The sequence below is a fragment of the Sander vitreus genome, chromosome 12, assembly GCF_031162955.1.
Source record: "Sander vitreus isolate 19-12246 chromosome 12, sanVit1, whole genome shotgun sequence".
NCBI lineage: Eukaryota > Metazoa > Chordata > Actinopteri > Perciformes > Percidae > Sander > Sander vitreus.
Genome location: NC_135866.1, coordinates 22,328,635 through 22,342,353, shown reverse-complemented (window position 1 = coordinate 22,342,353; position 13,719 = coordinate 22,328,635). Strand labels below are relative to the sequence as shown.

At 41.9% G+C, this 13,719-nt stretch overlaps 2 protein-coding genes across 2 annotated transcripts; one reads left to right on the top strand and one right to left on the bottom strand.

Moving 5' to 3' along the window:
• Nucleotides 1–8: 8 nt before the first annotated feature.
• Nucleotides 9–5,022, top strand: LOC144526905 (uncharacterized). The gene is made up of 3 exons (XM_078264640.1): nucleotides 9–69; nucleotides 357–618; nucleotides 4,392–5,022. The coding sequence occupies exons 1-3, from the start codon at nucleotides 27–29 to the stop codon at nucleotides 4,561–4,563; spliced, it is 477 nt and encodes a 158-aa protein (XP_078120766.1). The 5' UTR covers nucleotides 9–26; the 3' UTR covers nucleotides 4,564–5,022.
• Nucleotides 4,953–13,055, bottom strand: tmbim1a (transmembrane BAX inhibitor motif containing 1a). Its single transcript, XM_078264637.1, has 12 exons — nucleotides 12,849–13,055; nucleotides 10,187–10,576; nucleotides 8,793–8,860; nucleotides 8,588–8,652; nucleotides 8,447–8,500; nucleotides 8,286–8,336; nucleotides 8,161–8,200; nucleotides 7,513–7,550; nucleotides 7,332–7,419; nucleotides 7,133–7,228; nucleotides 6,988–7,041; nucleotides 4,953–6,843 (listed from the first exon to the last, which is right to left on the bottom strand). The coding sequence occupies exons 2-12, from the start codon at nucleotides 10,569–10,571 to the stop codon at nucleotides 6,694–6,696; spliced, it is 1,089 nt and encodes a 362-aa protein (XP_078120763.1). The 5' UTR covers nucleotides 10,572–10,576; nucleotides 12,849–13,055; the 3' UTR covers nucleotides 4,953–6,693.
• Between the last annotated feature and the right edge of the window lie 664 nt (nucleotides 13,056–13,719).

Here is a 13,719-nt window from a genome sequence, read left to right as displayed (position 1 = left end):
CGCATGCCCAACATTATTCAACAAACATGGCGGAACGCTACGTGACAGCAGTCGGGACGGCACTGAAAGGTAAAATACAAATGTGTTAACATTGTATGTTCTGTAAAAGTGGCCCTCGACATTCATGAAGTTAACATTAAAGCTACCTTTTGGCAGAGGCATTTTTGTAACATGAAATAACGTCATTGTAGCGTTAACGTTACTTTCTAATATTTTGGACAACACGCGCATTTTCTTTTTATATGACGTATAACCAGACTCAACGCTCATATTAACCCCGTCGCAGAGGGGACAGAAGTGTTATACTTGAAGAATAAAGGTCTTTTTTTTTTTTCTTTCTTTTTTTTTCCTGTTAGGTGTGCGCCTTGTTTCCGGCCGGTGGAGCCAAACGCCGACAGTGTATCAGTGTTTGCGGCTGCATGCTGCTCAGTGTCGGCCGCTACATGTCTCCCCTGCTACCTCCTTGTGCAGCTCAAGGACAGATCCACAGAAGAGCAGCCAGCCCCATAGCACAGCCAGCAGCCACACAGAAGATAAGAGGGCCGAGGAAGAGGAGGGTCCTGAATACATCCCCAAGAAAAAGGGGAAGAATCCCATGATGGGGATTGGCTATGCCTGGTGAGTCTCTTCTCTTAATTCATGCACACCCTTAGTGACTTAACAAAAATAACTAGAAAGGATTTGTGGATGAGCAAAAATAACTAAACCACACATGTATCAGCAGTAACACTAGTATTTGCAGCTGTATGGAGTAGTGCTGATGTAGCACATACAGAAGTAGTATCATTGGCAGCATTACTAGTAGGAGAAAACATTTTTTGTTCGTTATTGCACAAACATAAGTGTACATCCAACTTGGACTTCTAAGACACCAAACAGTTAAAGTGGTAAGACATAATTTCTTACATATAGCAATCCAAACAAAGAACTCTCCTGTCACCAGCTCAACAAAGAGATTTCCACAAAAAAGATCCCAGACATTGTACTACAAAATGTAGCCCCTAAGTCATCGTTTAATGAGCAATAAAATATTATGAAATGGATTTAGTCATTCTCACCTAAATCTAAATGTAACTGTGCACATAGAGACCTTTGGTTTTGAGTTACATTCTGCTACACATAAGGCGTTATACTACAGTTTGTTTTTCATGAGACAATATGTTTGTAATTTAGGTTAGTACCAAACATCAACAGACCATTTTTCTTTATGTACAGTATAAGGAGCAATTTGCCTTGATCATCATCAATGTTTCTCTGCACTATGACTACTGCTGCTGGGCAGCATTAGGTACAGCAGTTTTGCAAATCCTATTTTCATGAAGATAATATAATTTACATTATAATCTCTACACTCACTCATAAAAACAAGGTGGACAAAATATTTCAATAAACTAACGCAATACAACTCAACAGCACCACAAAGTACAGCCTCAAACATGACCATGAAGTTGATTGAAACAGCTTCAACAAAAACCTTCATGAGTGTAACGATCCTTTGCAGGGCTGTTGTATTTAGACTGCATTAGTTCGAACTAGGTGTACCTAATAAACTGGCAACTAAGTAGTGTTACAACTAACATTGTGTATTCCTAGAGAGCAAAGACTGGATGATTTAATTACAAGGAGAAACACAAACAAATAATACTAATAAATTGAATTTATATAGCGCTTTACAGGGTATAGATAATAGAGACAAACAAACAAAACAAAACAAGATTCAGGCACAGATGAAAAGGGGAGGGGCGTGGGGCTAGGGATAGGCAGTGGTGAAGAGATGGGTCTTGAGGCGAGACTGGAAGATGGTGAGGGACTCAGAGGTGCAGATCTCTTGGGGGAGGGAGTTCCAGAGCCTGGGAGCTGCCCTGGAGAATGCTCTGTCCCCAAAACTGCAGAGGTTGGACTTTTGGATGCAGAGGAGACCAGCTGAGGTGGATCTGAGGGACCGTGAGGGTTGGTACAGGGAAAGGAGGTCAGTGAGGTATGAGGGGGCCAGATGGTGGAGGGCTTTGTAGGTGAGGACCAGGATTTTGTAGGTGATCCGGTGGGAGATAGGAAGCCAGTGGAGTTGTTTTAGGACTGGCGTGATGTGGTGCCAGGATTTGGAGCGGGTGATGAGTCGGGCGGCTGAGTTCTGGACCAGTTGGAGTCGGTTGATGTTGGTGGAGCTGATGCCGAGTAGAAGTGAGTTGCAGTAGTCCAGTCGGGAGGAGATGAAGGCGTGAATGAGTCTTTCAGCAGCGGGAGGTGTGAGAGAGGGTCTGATTTTGGCGATGTTGCGGAGGTGAAAGGAGGAGGTTTTAATGACATGACGGATGTGGGGCTCAAGGGAGAGGGTGGAGTCAAAGATCACACCAAGGTTACGGGCCTAGGGAGATGGGGAGACAATGGTGCCGTCGATGGTGAGAGTGGGGTTATTGATTTTGCGGAGTGTGGATTTGGAGCCTATGAGGAGGAATTCTGTTTTATCGCTGTTGAGTTTGAGGAAGTTGTGTTTCATCCAGGTTTTAATAGCTGATAGACAGGAGTTGATGTGGGAGAGGGGAGGATTGTGAGGGGATTTGGTGCTGAGGTACATCTGGGTGTCATTGGCGTAACAGTGGAAGTCCAGGTTGAAGTGGCAGAGTATCTGACCAAGAGGGAGGATGTAGATGATGAAGAGGAGGGGGCCGAGTACGGAGGCTTGGAACACCTTGTGTGACTGTGGCAGAGGTGTGATTATGGAGAGAGATGAAGTGGGATCTGTTGATAAGGTAGGAGTGGAGCCAGCTGAGTACAGTACCTTCGATACCGAGGTCTTTTAGTCTGGTGAGCAGGATGTTATGGCTCATGGTATCGAAGGCTGCACTCAGGTCGAGGAGGATAAGGATGTTGAGGGAACCGGTGTCAGCAGAGGTGAGGAGGTCGTTGAGGACTTTTGAGGAGAGCGGTTTCTGTGCTGTGGAGGGGGCGAAAACCAGATTGGAGAGGTTCAAATTGGTTATTGGCATGAAGATGGGTTTGTAGTTGTGAGGCGACTATGCGTTCCAGGGTTTTAGACAGAAAGGGGAGGTTGGATATTGGGCGGTAGTTGTTGAGGGAGGAGGGATCCAGACCAGGTTTTTTAAGGATTGGGGTGACAGCGGCAGTTCTAAAGGCAGAGGGGACAGTTCCAAGGGACAATGAGGAGTTGAAAAGGTTAGTGAGGTAGGGGCATAGGACGGTGAGGCAGGACTTCAGGAGTGGAGTTGGGAGGGTGTCAAGGGAGCAGGTAGTGGGTTTGGAGGAGCTGATGAGTTTAGAGATTTCAGGAGGGGTGACCAGGTCAAACTGGGAGAGGAGGCAGTGTGGAGGAGGGGTCAGGAGGGATGGGGAGAAGAGGGGTCGTGGTAGGTGCTGGAATAGATCCTGGGAGGTCAGACTAGGGGATAGAGATTTGTAAATTATGTTGATTTTGTCAGCGAAGAAGTGGAGGAATGAGTTGCAGAGATCCGGAGTAGAGGTAGGGAGGGTGTTGGTCCGAGGCTTGATGAGGTTGTTCATTGTGGAGAAGAGGGTTCTGGGGTTTTGACAGGGGTTGGTGAGGATAGTGGAGAGGTAGGCAGATTTAGCAGCAATGAGGGCGTCTTTATAGGCAGTGAGGTGGAATTTGTAGGCTTCATGGTGGACTGCGAGAGATGATTTTATTGTCAGACGTTCAAGTTGGCGGCCAGTTTGTTTCATTTTCCGGAGTGCAGGTGTGTACCAGGGTGAAGAGGTGTTAAAAGTGAAGTTTTTTGTTTTGATGGGGGCCAGGGTGTTGAGGGAGGTAGACAGGGTGGAGTTGAGGTGGTTTGTGAGGTCATCCGGTGAGGGTTGAGTCCAGGTGGAGAGCAGGTCAGAGAGATGGTGGGGATCGATAGATTTGAGGTTGCGGAAGGTGATTTCTCTGAGGAGGCGTGGGGTTGGAGAAGGGATGGTGAAACATATCAGTTTGTGATCAGAGAGGGGAAAGGGGCATGGATGGAGGTCGAGCACCGGTTGGTTTGTGGAGCAGACCAGGTCGAGGATGTGTCCTTTTTCATGGGTGGGGAATGTGACATGTTGGGCGAGAGAGAAGTTGTCCAGTAAAATGGTGAGTTCTGATGAGAGCTTGCAGGTGGGGGAGTCCATGTGGATGTTTAAATCACCGAGTAGCAGCAGACGTGGAGAGAGATGAGTCTAGTGTGAGTTCAGTAAAATCAGAGAGGAAGGAGGGATTTGATTGAAATCTCCTAAAACTAGCTTTCCAACCATGAATCAAACATTTTGCATTCTCACCTGATTGGCTCCCTCCGTACTACAATATGTGTAGTTTATCTAGATTTAGCATCAATAATGGATACTGTGTGTGTTGCCCACTGAGTATGATAATCAATATAATCGCCCTCCTCCAGGATGATAGGCCTACCCACTGGAATCATCGGCTTCCTCCTGGCCAAGAGAGAAGTGGACAAGAACCGACTGAAGCAGCTGAAAGTTCGCCAGAGGATGAAAAGGTCAAACGAGGGAGAATATGAAGGCAGTCGCTACCGCCATCATGCAGAGGATGTCAAACTGGAACAATGATGTACATATATGGCTGCAATGATTTCTACCATATTCTGAATGTCACCACTGAGACGGTGACTCCGCTGCACTACAGCCCAAAGACTGATTACAGAAGAGAACTCTGAAAAACCTCTGAGAACGTTTCTTCTAGAGGCAGATGCAGGAATGTGCTTTTGACTGAGCCTTTAATCAGGACAGCCTTTTGTTGTTGCGTCTTATTAGATTTATCTTGCTTATGAACAAAGATGGATCACACTGCTTAGGTTGACCACTTCATTGAATCTAAGGAATTATCCCATATAGTAGCCTAAATGCTGATGTTCTATAAATATGATAAAACAAATAAATGTATATTTATAAATGTGTGAATACAAAAACGAAAAAGTATCACCAATGGTACAACTACATATGAAATACAAATGTTTATTTAATATGAAAAGGCAAACACATTTTCTGCACATTAAAATGTCTGCCTTAGTTGTTTGAGTCAAGGGTTGTATGTAACTTGGGTCTATACTGAATATAAACATGTGCAGAGGACCAGCTGGTTGGGGTTGATCATTTAGGAGCTTTTAGACACATTAGCTTGAACTCACTGACTTTCAGGAATGTTCCAATAATTTAACACCATGGCCCCGAATGTGTTATCCTGTATGGACAAACCCACCCTGCTGGCACTCAGTATCTGACCCAGATTGGACGAGAATACATGAACAGACATATGTATCAATACTATAAACACTGGAATATAACCCTTCTTAAAGTAAAAAAAAAAAATATATATATATATATATATAGAAACCTCATCCTGTGAAGGCACTGTAGTGATGTAGAATGCATATAGTTACGATATATAGTTACAATATAGCAACGTGGATTAAACCTTTAGCAAAGGCTTGTTAATATGAAGCCATGACAGCAGGTCAGTGTCTGTCATTAGGTGTACTGAGCTGTTTTTCAGGGGTGTGCAGATCTATCGCTAAAGTATCAATACTGCAGACACCATGTGTAGTTTACCAAAGGTTACATGTTTTTTTACACAAACACTTCTCTTCACATCTCAATTACTATTTACCATGCACATCATTAAAGTTCAATATTTTGAGAAATATGCTCATTCACTTAATACATTTGCTGAGAGTTAAAAGAGGTGATCGATATCACTCATGTCTGTATGCTAAATATGAAGCGAGCTCGCAACAGGCTAGCTTAGTTTTGCATAAAAACGGGAAACAGTTAGCCTGATCTGTCCAAAGGTAACAAACCTACCAGCACGTGTAAAGCTCACTAAATAACACTTTCTACCTTGTTTGTTTAGTCTGTACAAAAACCTTAGTATAAAAATGAGCTCAGGAAGTTACTAGAAGAAAAAGTCCAGCATACACTTAGTTTTTTTAGGGATTAAACAAACAAGGTATAATAAGATAAGTAGTTAGCTTTAGAAGTGCTAGTAGGCATTTTTTTGTAACCTGACAATCCTTTCATCAAACTCAGAAAAGTATTTCGCAAAATGTGGAACTATAAACAGCGTATAATAATATTTAATGTAAAAAGAAATGCCTTATGTTTGAAAAACTAATTATTGGTAAATAAAATGTATTTAGAAGCAGCCTATTAATGATTCATACACTTAAAGATAAAGAGTATCAGTATCGGTATTAATACGATCCTGGCCCTGATATTACTTCTATCGGAAACCAAATTTTGTGGTATTGCGAACCCCTACTGTACTTCAAAGCCAAACAGAGAGGTGGGCCTCTTTGTTGGCAAACTGGGAGTTTAAACATAAAATAAACATGGTTGCCCATTTTCTCAACATATATACAGATTGGCCACAGTTTCTACATGCAGAGAAGAAAGGTTGAGACGCTGTCTGCCTCAACTTAAATCCAGTGTCTAAAAGGTATTTGCTGTATTTATACTGTAGTATTAATATTCTTTTTAAACCACTGATAAGTCACTTAACACAGAAACACAAAAATTAATTTCAGGAAAAAATCTTGAGTGTATCATGATTTTCTAAATGTATTCTGATTCTGGCTGAAAACAAAGCAAAAGGTTTAAAAAAAAAAAAAAGGCACCGAATGGTTTTGGAGGCGTTAATCTGCACTCTGTTGACCCAAGTTGCTTGCGTACCCTTGGGTGCACTTATTTGGTCGAAGCACCGATAATTTGCAGCAGGAAAAGGAAAATCTGAATGATGTCAACGTAGATTGAGAGCGCGGCAAACACGTACTCCTCTGGGTTGATGGAGTGCTTCCTGTTCCCTATCAGCAGCTGCGTGTGGTACGCTAGGAACTACAAGACAAAACAAGAAACATTCAATATTACACTCGAACACGATCTGAAAGAGAGAGTTACACATGTACTACCACCAGTGCAACTGTAACAAAAAATTACAGTAACAAACCACCATCAACAGTGAAACTGCGTAACACTCACCATAGTGAAAACTATGGCTCCCATCGCTGCATAAAGCATATGAAGCCACAGAATCTGCAACAACAAACAGGCATTACAATGATGGAAACTTGTGCGTTATCAGGAAGCAGTGTTTTGTTCTAATCAGCCTTACAGAAAAACTCACATATTTGAATGACAGCACAATAGTTGCAATGATGCCAGTCACCAACATCACAATTCCCAGGACACAGAAGAGGCCCTGGCACTTGGTGAAGTCCACCTAGAAAGAGAAACCAACAGGTTGATACATGTGACCGCACAAATACACAGTGGCCATTTGAAGCTAATAAGCGCACGCACACACACACACACACACACACAACCTTTGTCTGGAAGCAGAAGACGGTGACAGCGATGCAGACGACGGCAGTGATCCCCAGAGCGAGAAACACTGCTTTTGTATCGTAGTAACTAAAAACATGAAGCAACACAGAGTTCATTCTGAGAGATACTAACCACTGGATGTTTATATACTACTGCATGGACTATGCACGTTTGTTTTACCTGGAAATGGATCCAGTCATGTAGGACAAAGCCAGGGTCTGTAAAAAAATTAAATAAAAAGGTTTATTTTTCCATCAAAAAAATACAGTCACATCACAACATGAGGGGGGAGAAAAATCCTATAACTGACCTAAACATCTATCAATATAAAGCTATAAAAAACAATACGCAGAGAAAAAAGTGATGGTCCCCTTAAATAAATGATAATACATAATTTATTACTGCAACATTATATATATATATATATATATATATATATATATATATATATATATATATATATATATATATATATATTTTATTGTGCTAAAGTCTCAATAATGTGGAAATCATCTAGAAATGACCACCACATATCTAATATCAGTCCACTAAGTAATACATGGAGCCATTTTGTGCACAGAGCTGATAAAACACAGAAACAACATATCAAAAGGCATTATGCAAACACAGCCTGGGTCAGGTGTGGTGCTGACTCACTGTTCAGTCAGTTCTACTATCAGTCAAACATCTAGCATTGGAAAGATACTAGCGTAGCCTGATGGAAAGCTTCATTAAGAAAGCTACAGTGTTTTAGTCTAAGAATAGACTTGATTCAAGTCCAGGAAACTGCCAGTAATTCCCAAGTCAACCGCAAGTCATCTTACTTACAAAGAGGAACAGCAGAATGACGTTCCATGGGAACTTTCTCCTACAAAGAGCGATTGGAAGATTAAATGCAGTTTTACGAATATTCTTTGTACAAATATTCTTTGTAAAACTGAGCAGTCACTCACCGGGGGCCCTTACAGCAGACCAGCACAAGGTGGGTGACAATATACACAGCACTAAAACAACAAAATGCAAAGATGAATGTATTGAACTTCACAAACTTTCATTTTGATGCCTATAAAACGTAACTTTAAATGTCCTGAGGTAAATACAGTGTAGGACTTACTATGATGCCCAGTAGATAGCTTGGTTTCGCTGTACGAAGTATCTGACAGGTTGGCTGTGAGAAACCGAGGCAGAGTTAACAGTGTGACACGCTCAGCCACAAATACAAAACAGGCACACAAAACACACTCTGTATACTCACACAAATGTGAATACGGCCACAATGGCTGTGGTGACAAGGAGCTGAGATGCCAAAATCAAATACACCTGAAAAACACATGCATACAGGAAGGGACATTACACCCCGTCGTTCCTCGCTTTGCTCTGTGACTTAAATGTAATGATAATACATGACAGACACAAACTGCGGCTAATTCATTATTGTTTGTGTGAAATGTGTGTTTTACCTTTCGGATAAAGGCATGACGAATGCTCAGACTGTCCCAACCGCGGTCGCTTGCCGCGAACTCATCACCTGCGTTTGTCAGCAGAACAGAAATATGAGCACTGACCACAAAGAGCTACAGAAAACGTGTCATCCCTCACCAATCAAGAGTTAGAGATGAGGCATCATAACATCAAAGTTTAAAGTGATGGTTTGACATGTTGGTAAATGCGCTTATTTGCTTTCTTGCCGTCGAGAGTCAGATGAGAAGATTGATACCGCTCATGTCTGTACAGCGGGGCGATGGTTAGTTTAGTTCAGCATAAAGACAGCTGGGGGGGGGGGGGGGGAGAGCAGCTAGCTTGGCTCTGTCCAAAAGGTAATTAATCTGCCTACCAGCACCTCCACAGCTCAGTTGTTGTATTGTGATGATGTGTTACATCTAGTTTGTTTAATCTGTACACAAATTTAACAGTGTTTCCAGTCCTATGCTGAGCTAAACATCTCCTTTAAGTAGCTTCACATTTACTGTACAGTAATAGTAGTATTGATTTTGTCATCTAAGGGCCCTCTCACACCTATCGCATTTGGTCTGACCTTTCGAAATTTTCAGTTTGATCCGAACAAAAATGACACCGGTGTGAAACCTCAGCTGGACCACGGTCCGGACCAAACAGCCGACGAAAAGAGGGTATCTCGGTCCAGATCAAACTGAACCATGGTGCGGTTCGGTTCTAGTGTGAAAACATTTTATTGGATGGTTCAGCCTTTCGGACCAGTTACAAGAAGTTTTGGCAGGCTATGGTCAGAACCGGAAAAAGTAAATACAATGCAACAGAACTAAATAAGCCTCGGGTAGCACATGGAGAGAGGAGGAGTGTTTAATTGACGCTTGGTTAGACAAAGAGTCAGCTGGAAAAAAATATCCCCAAAACTTTTTCAATTATTTTCCAAGGATGAGAGAGAGAGGATACGAGAGGACAGGAGAGCCTGTGTACAAACCAATCAACTGGAAGTATAGGGAGATCATGTAGGTGATGACGATAGGACGTAGGTATGACATGTATAGTTCTTTAGAGCGCAGCTCGCATAATTGCAATGTGTAACCAAAACTAACCGGATCAAATGTATACAATGTAACAGAAGCGTGAACCTTGGTTTGGACTTTCAGGTGTGAAAAGGCCCCAACTCTGGGCAAAAAGTGTATACGCATATTTTCCCATGTTTTACTCTTAATTTTGTTTTTTCAACTGATTCATCAAGCCAGTGTATTTTCTTTTAAAATGTCAGGACAAAGTACATCATCATTTAAAATGTTTGTCATAAGTGGCACAGTGCTTACTTCACATATTAAACATTTTTTTAAATAAAAAATTAGAAGACATACACTGATATGCTCAGCAGTCCCTGTCTTACCCGAGCTCAGGATATCTGATGGTATGGTAGGTGGCATGACAGGAGGCATGGGAGGGTGACTGGGGTAGCCAGCTCCTGGAGGCCCACCAGAGTGAGGCTGTCCTGGGTACGGACCGGGAGGATAGCCCCCTGGCTGGCCGTGTGGATAGCCCCCTGGCTGGCCGTGTGGATAGCCCCCTGGCTGGCCGTGTGGATAGCCCCCTGGCTGGCCTGGATACATAGAAGCGTTTGGACCAGCGGGGTAGGGAGCAGAGGGCTGGCCTGGCTGGGGACCACCAAAGCCAGGGAAGCCATACGCAGGGGGTGGTGGGTAATTTCCACCCTGAGGTGCATACAGCAGGTCCCGGGAGTCATCGTACCCTGGAGGGTAGTCTGACCTGGACATTTTACCTAAGGATGGAAGTTGGAGAAAATACAGTTCACGTCTATTTCACATTTCAATGTACACAAGCTGAGAGAGTGAACGGTAGTAGTATCATATAAGCCATCGCAAACATGTACACGTACATAAATGAGTAATCCTGGCTTCAGTTACAAAAAAGCACAGCACAGCTGTTGGTGTGTGTGAATTTGTGTGCGCACATATTTATCTAACACTCAGATTTGGTTGGGTAAAAATAATAATCATACTTGAGTTTGACTTAAAGGATACATTTGGGGTTGTTACAGGTTAAAGTTAACATATGGTTCTACTAAGCAATGTGGTCCCAAAAACCACCACAGGCTCAGGAACCACCACATACGTCTCTGAGGGAAAGGTCTTATAATAGACCACACACCCACTCATACACATAATGTTGTCACATATGGCCAAACTATTCCATGTTCCTATGTAGCCTATTAAAAGAGCTGTGGTACGTTTACAGGATATTGTTAGTGCTTTAGCAACAAAATTAACCCACTTTTACAACGTGAATAATTTGAGTTTTCAAAACACATTTCTCCCAAAAATGGATTCACCCATTTTGCAGACGATTTCTGACTCGTTACAATATAAACACTAAGCCACCATAATGAAAAGACTGTAAGTAGGTTCCTTTTCAATCACGCATTTATTCACTGGGGCATTTTAGGGGAATACGCACAGTAAAGGAATTCAAGAGCTGGCTCCACCTCATGCTGCCATTACATCACATCCAGAGCACCAAGCAACAGAACAGAAAACACTAAATGGAAAAAGTGCTTCAGAGTATCTGCATTTACAGAACGCACCACAGAACTGGTCACTGGTTTGGTCATTGAGACACAGTTAGCAGATAAGAGGGCTAAAGGTGTTTGAATGGGAGGGTGTTAACTCTTCTCTAGAAAAGTTAACATGAAAGCCTGTCATTTGGACGGACATCATAATCATGTAATACCCAAAACAATGACAGTGTGAACCGGTTTGACAAAGATTTTCATTTTTGCTTTTTGTTGAGACTGTCTAAGGTTTTGATTTAACTGTTAGTTAAGTTTATTTTGAACATGTTAAAAAGTGTGTATATATATATATATATATATATATATATATATATATATATATATATACACACACATACACATACACACACACACACACACACACACACTTAGCTTATATTGGTGAGGATCAACTACTGTTACTAAAACAACTTCCTGCATTTGGCCTTTGTCATCATGACTTTTCACCCTTTCAAATCACGTAATCTTGCATTGTGTTTCTTCCTGTTACAAAAAATATTAGGGTGGGGGAGGGGGATGATATTGTATTTTTTCTTTTGGTCGTTGGTCGGTAATCTGATGATTATAGACCTAATGATCATATGATTAATCGAGAAAACATTTGGCCAATTAATTAATAATTAAATAATCGTTAAAATCGTTGTTTTAAAAAACAAAATAAGGTTCACCCCCCCCCGCCGCACTACCACACGTCCATTACTGGAGTTCAGCTACGTCAGCAGTGTTTGCGTCTATGGGCAGTATGGTGACGGACAACTGAATGAATGAATCAAGAGGAATATGCCCATCAATGCACAACAAAGTTATCACACCAAATGGGAAACAGGTGGAATTAATTAGTTAATATAAAATCAGTATTAGTTATGGCTACATTCCCTTTCAGGTCTGTCTGGGGCCCTGGTCCTATGCATGTTGGCTCAGTGGGACTGAATGAAGCCATCTTTAATGTTGGTGGTTACACCTGGGATTTTTCTAGTATGACAGTTAAAATGTCTGCCCTGTACAAAAAACTATTCCTGGGTTGAAATGCACTGTAGCATGGTGTTGCAGCGGAGAGCAATGCAGTAAACAAACAACCCAGTGTGTAAACGTAACCACGTTTGCAGACAGAAAATATGCACCATCAGTTCCCCATTTCAGATTCGGACCAAAGACAGCTCTGTAGCATAGGTATCAGATTAACTATGACTACATTAAACTTTAACTTCGGAACTTGACTGAACACGTGAGCTGTTTCAAACACAAGGCTGACTACACCCACTGCACCCTGTTTACTAAGAAATAAACCCCGGCTCACAAAAAGTATTTTCAGGTGAGTGGCGTTAGCCTGCAGCTACACTGCCATGAATTAGCTAACAGAAAATACAAGGTTACACCACTAGCAACAGGTTCAATTCAATGTAAAATGTATTTCGGGACCATTAACCCGCTATGAAAACATCTTAAAATGAGCTCCTCTTACCAACTATGAGATGTCAACGAAAGAAACAGTCTGGTCGTAACCTAATATTTCTCAGCGGTAAAATGGGAAAACTGGAAGTCTTTCCGGTGTCGGAAAGTCCTCTTTGTTTCCAAAAAACTCCAAAGTAGCCTACTGAAGAGATTCAGTTAGGTTTGTGGTTAATATGAAGTTGTTCGGCGGCCTGCCCGTCTGTTCTCTCAGGTCTGTCCTGTATGTTGAGCAGCAGCAGTAGTGAAGAACATTTCCCGGAACAGTGAAGAGCAGGGTGGAGTCCAGAGGAATCTGACACACACACACACACACACACACACACACACACACACACACACACACACACACACACACACACACACACACACACACACACACACACACACACACACACACACACACACACACACACACACACACACACACACACACACAGGGCGTGTGCCTGACGGCTTTAGCAAACTTATTTTCAACAGGCCCTTTTCATGTTACTGAATAAAGGTGCATTACAATATACTAAAGTACATTAACAAAAATACTGTACTTGCACATGCTTGACTGAGAATTTCCATTTAGTGCAATCATATATTTTTTCTCCATTTTAGAGTTAAAAGGTCGTTTTTATTCTCCTGCCTTCATCTGACAGCAGCAATAAATGTGTTGCATTCATAGATGAGTCCAACACTATTATAGTTACATGGACAAGCTTCAACATTAAACCAATGTACATGTCAATTTTACATATCAACTCAGCGATCATTTTACTCTTATACCTTTATTTTAATTAAATTGTGATGCTGCAAAGGAGTAGATAATGGATAGATGTATTTGATTAAAGGACTTCTACCTGTAACAGAGCATTTTTACATTTTGGTATAGC

Excerpts from the sequence above, each read along its gene's own strand:
- tmbim1a (XM_078264637.1), bottom strand. The coding sequence starts at position 10,571 with ATGTCCAGGTCAGACTACCCTCCAGGGTACGATGACTCCCGGGACCTG. Across the intron at positions 8,337-8,446 it reads GCTATCTACTGGGCATCATA|TGCTGTGTATATTGTCACCC; the intron begins GTAAGTCCTACA and ends TTGTTGTTTTAG. Across the intron at positions 7,551-8,160 it reads TCATTCTGCTGTTCCTCTTT|ACCCTGGCTTTGTCCTACAT; the intron begins GTAAGTAAGATG and ends ATTTTTTTACAG.
- LOC144526905 (XM_078264640.1), top strand. The coding sequence starts at position 27 with ATGGCGGAACGCTACGTGACAGCAGTCGGGACGGCACTGAAAG. Across the intron at positions 70-356 it reads AGTCGGGACGGCACTGAAAG|GTGTGCGCCTTGTTTCCGGC; the intron begins GTAAAATACAAA and ends TTTTCCTGTTAG. Across the intron at positions 619-4,391 it reads ATGGGGATTGGCTATGCCTG|GATGATAGGCCTACCCACTG; the intron begins GTGAGTCTCTTC and ends GCCCTCCTCCAG.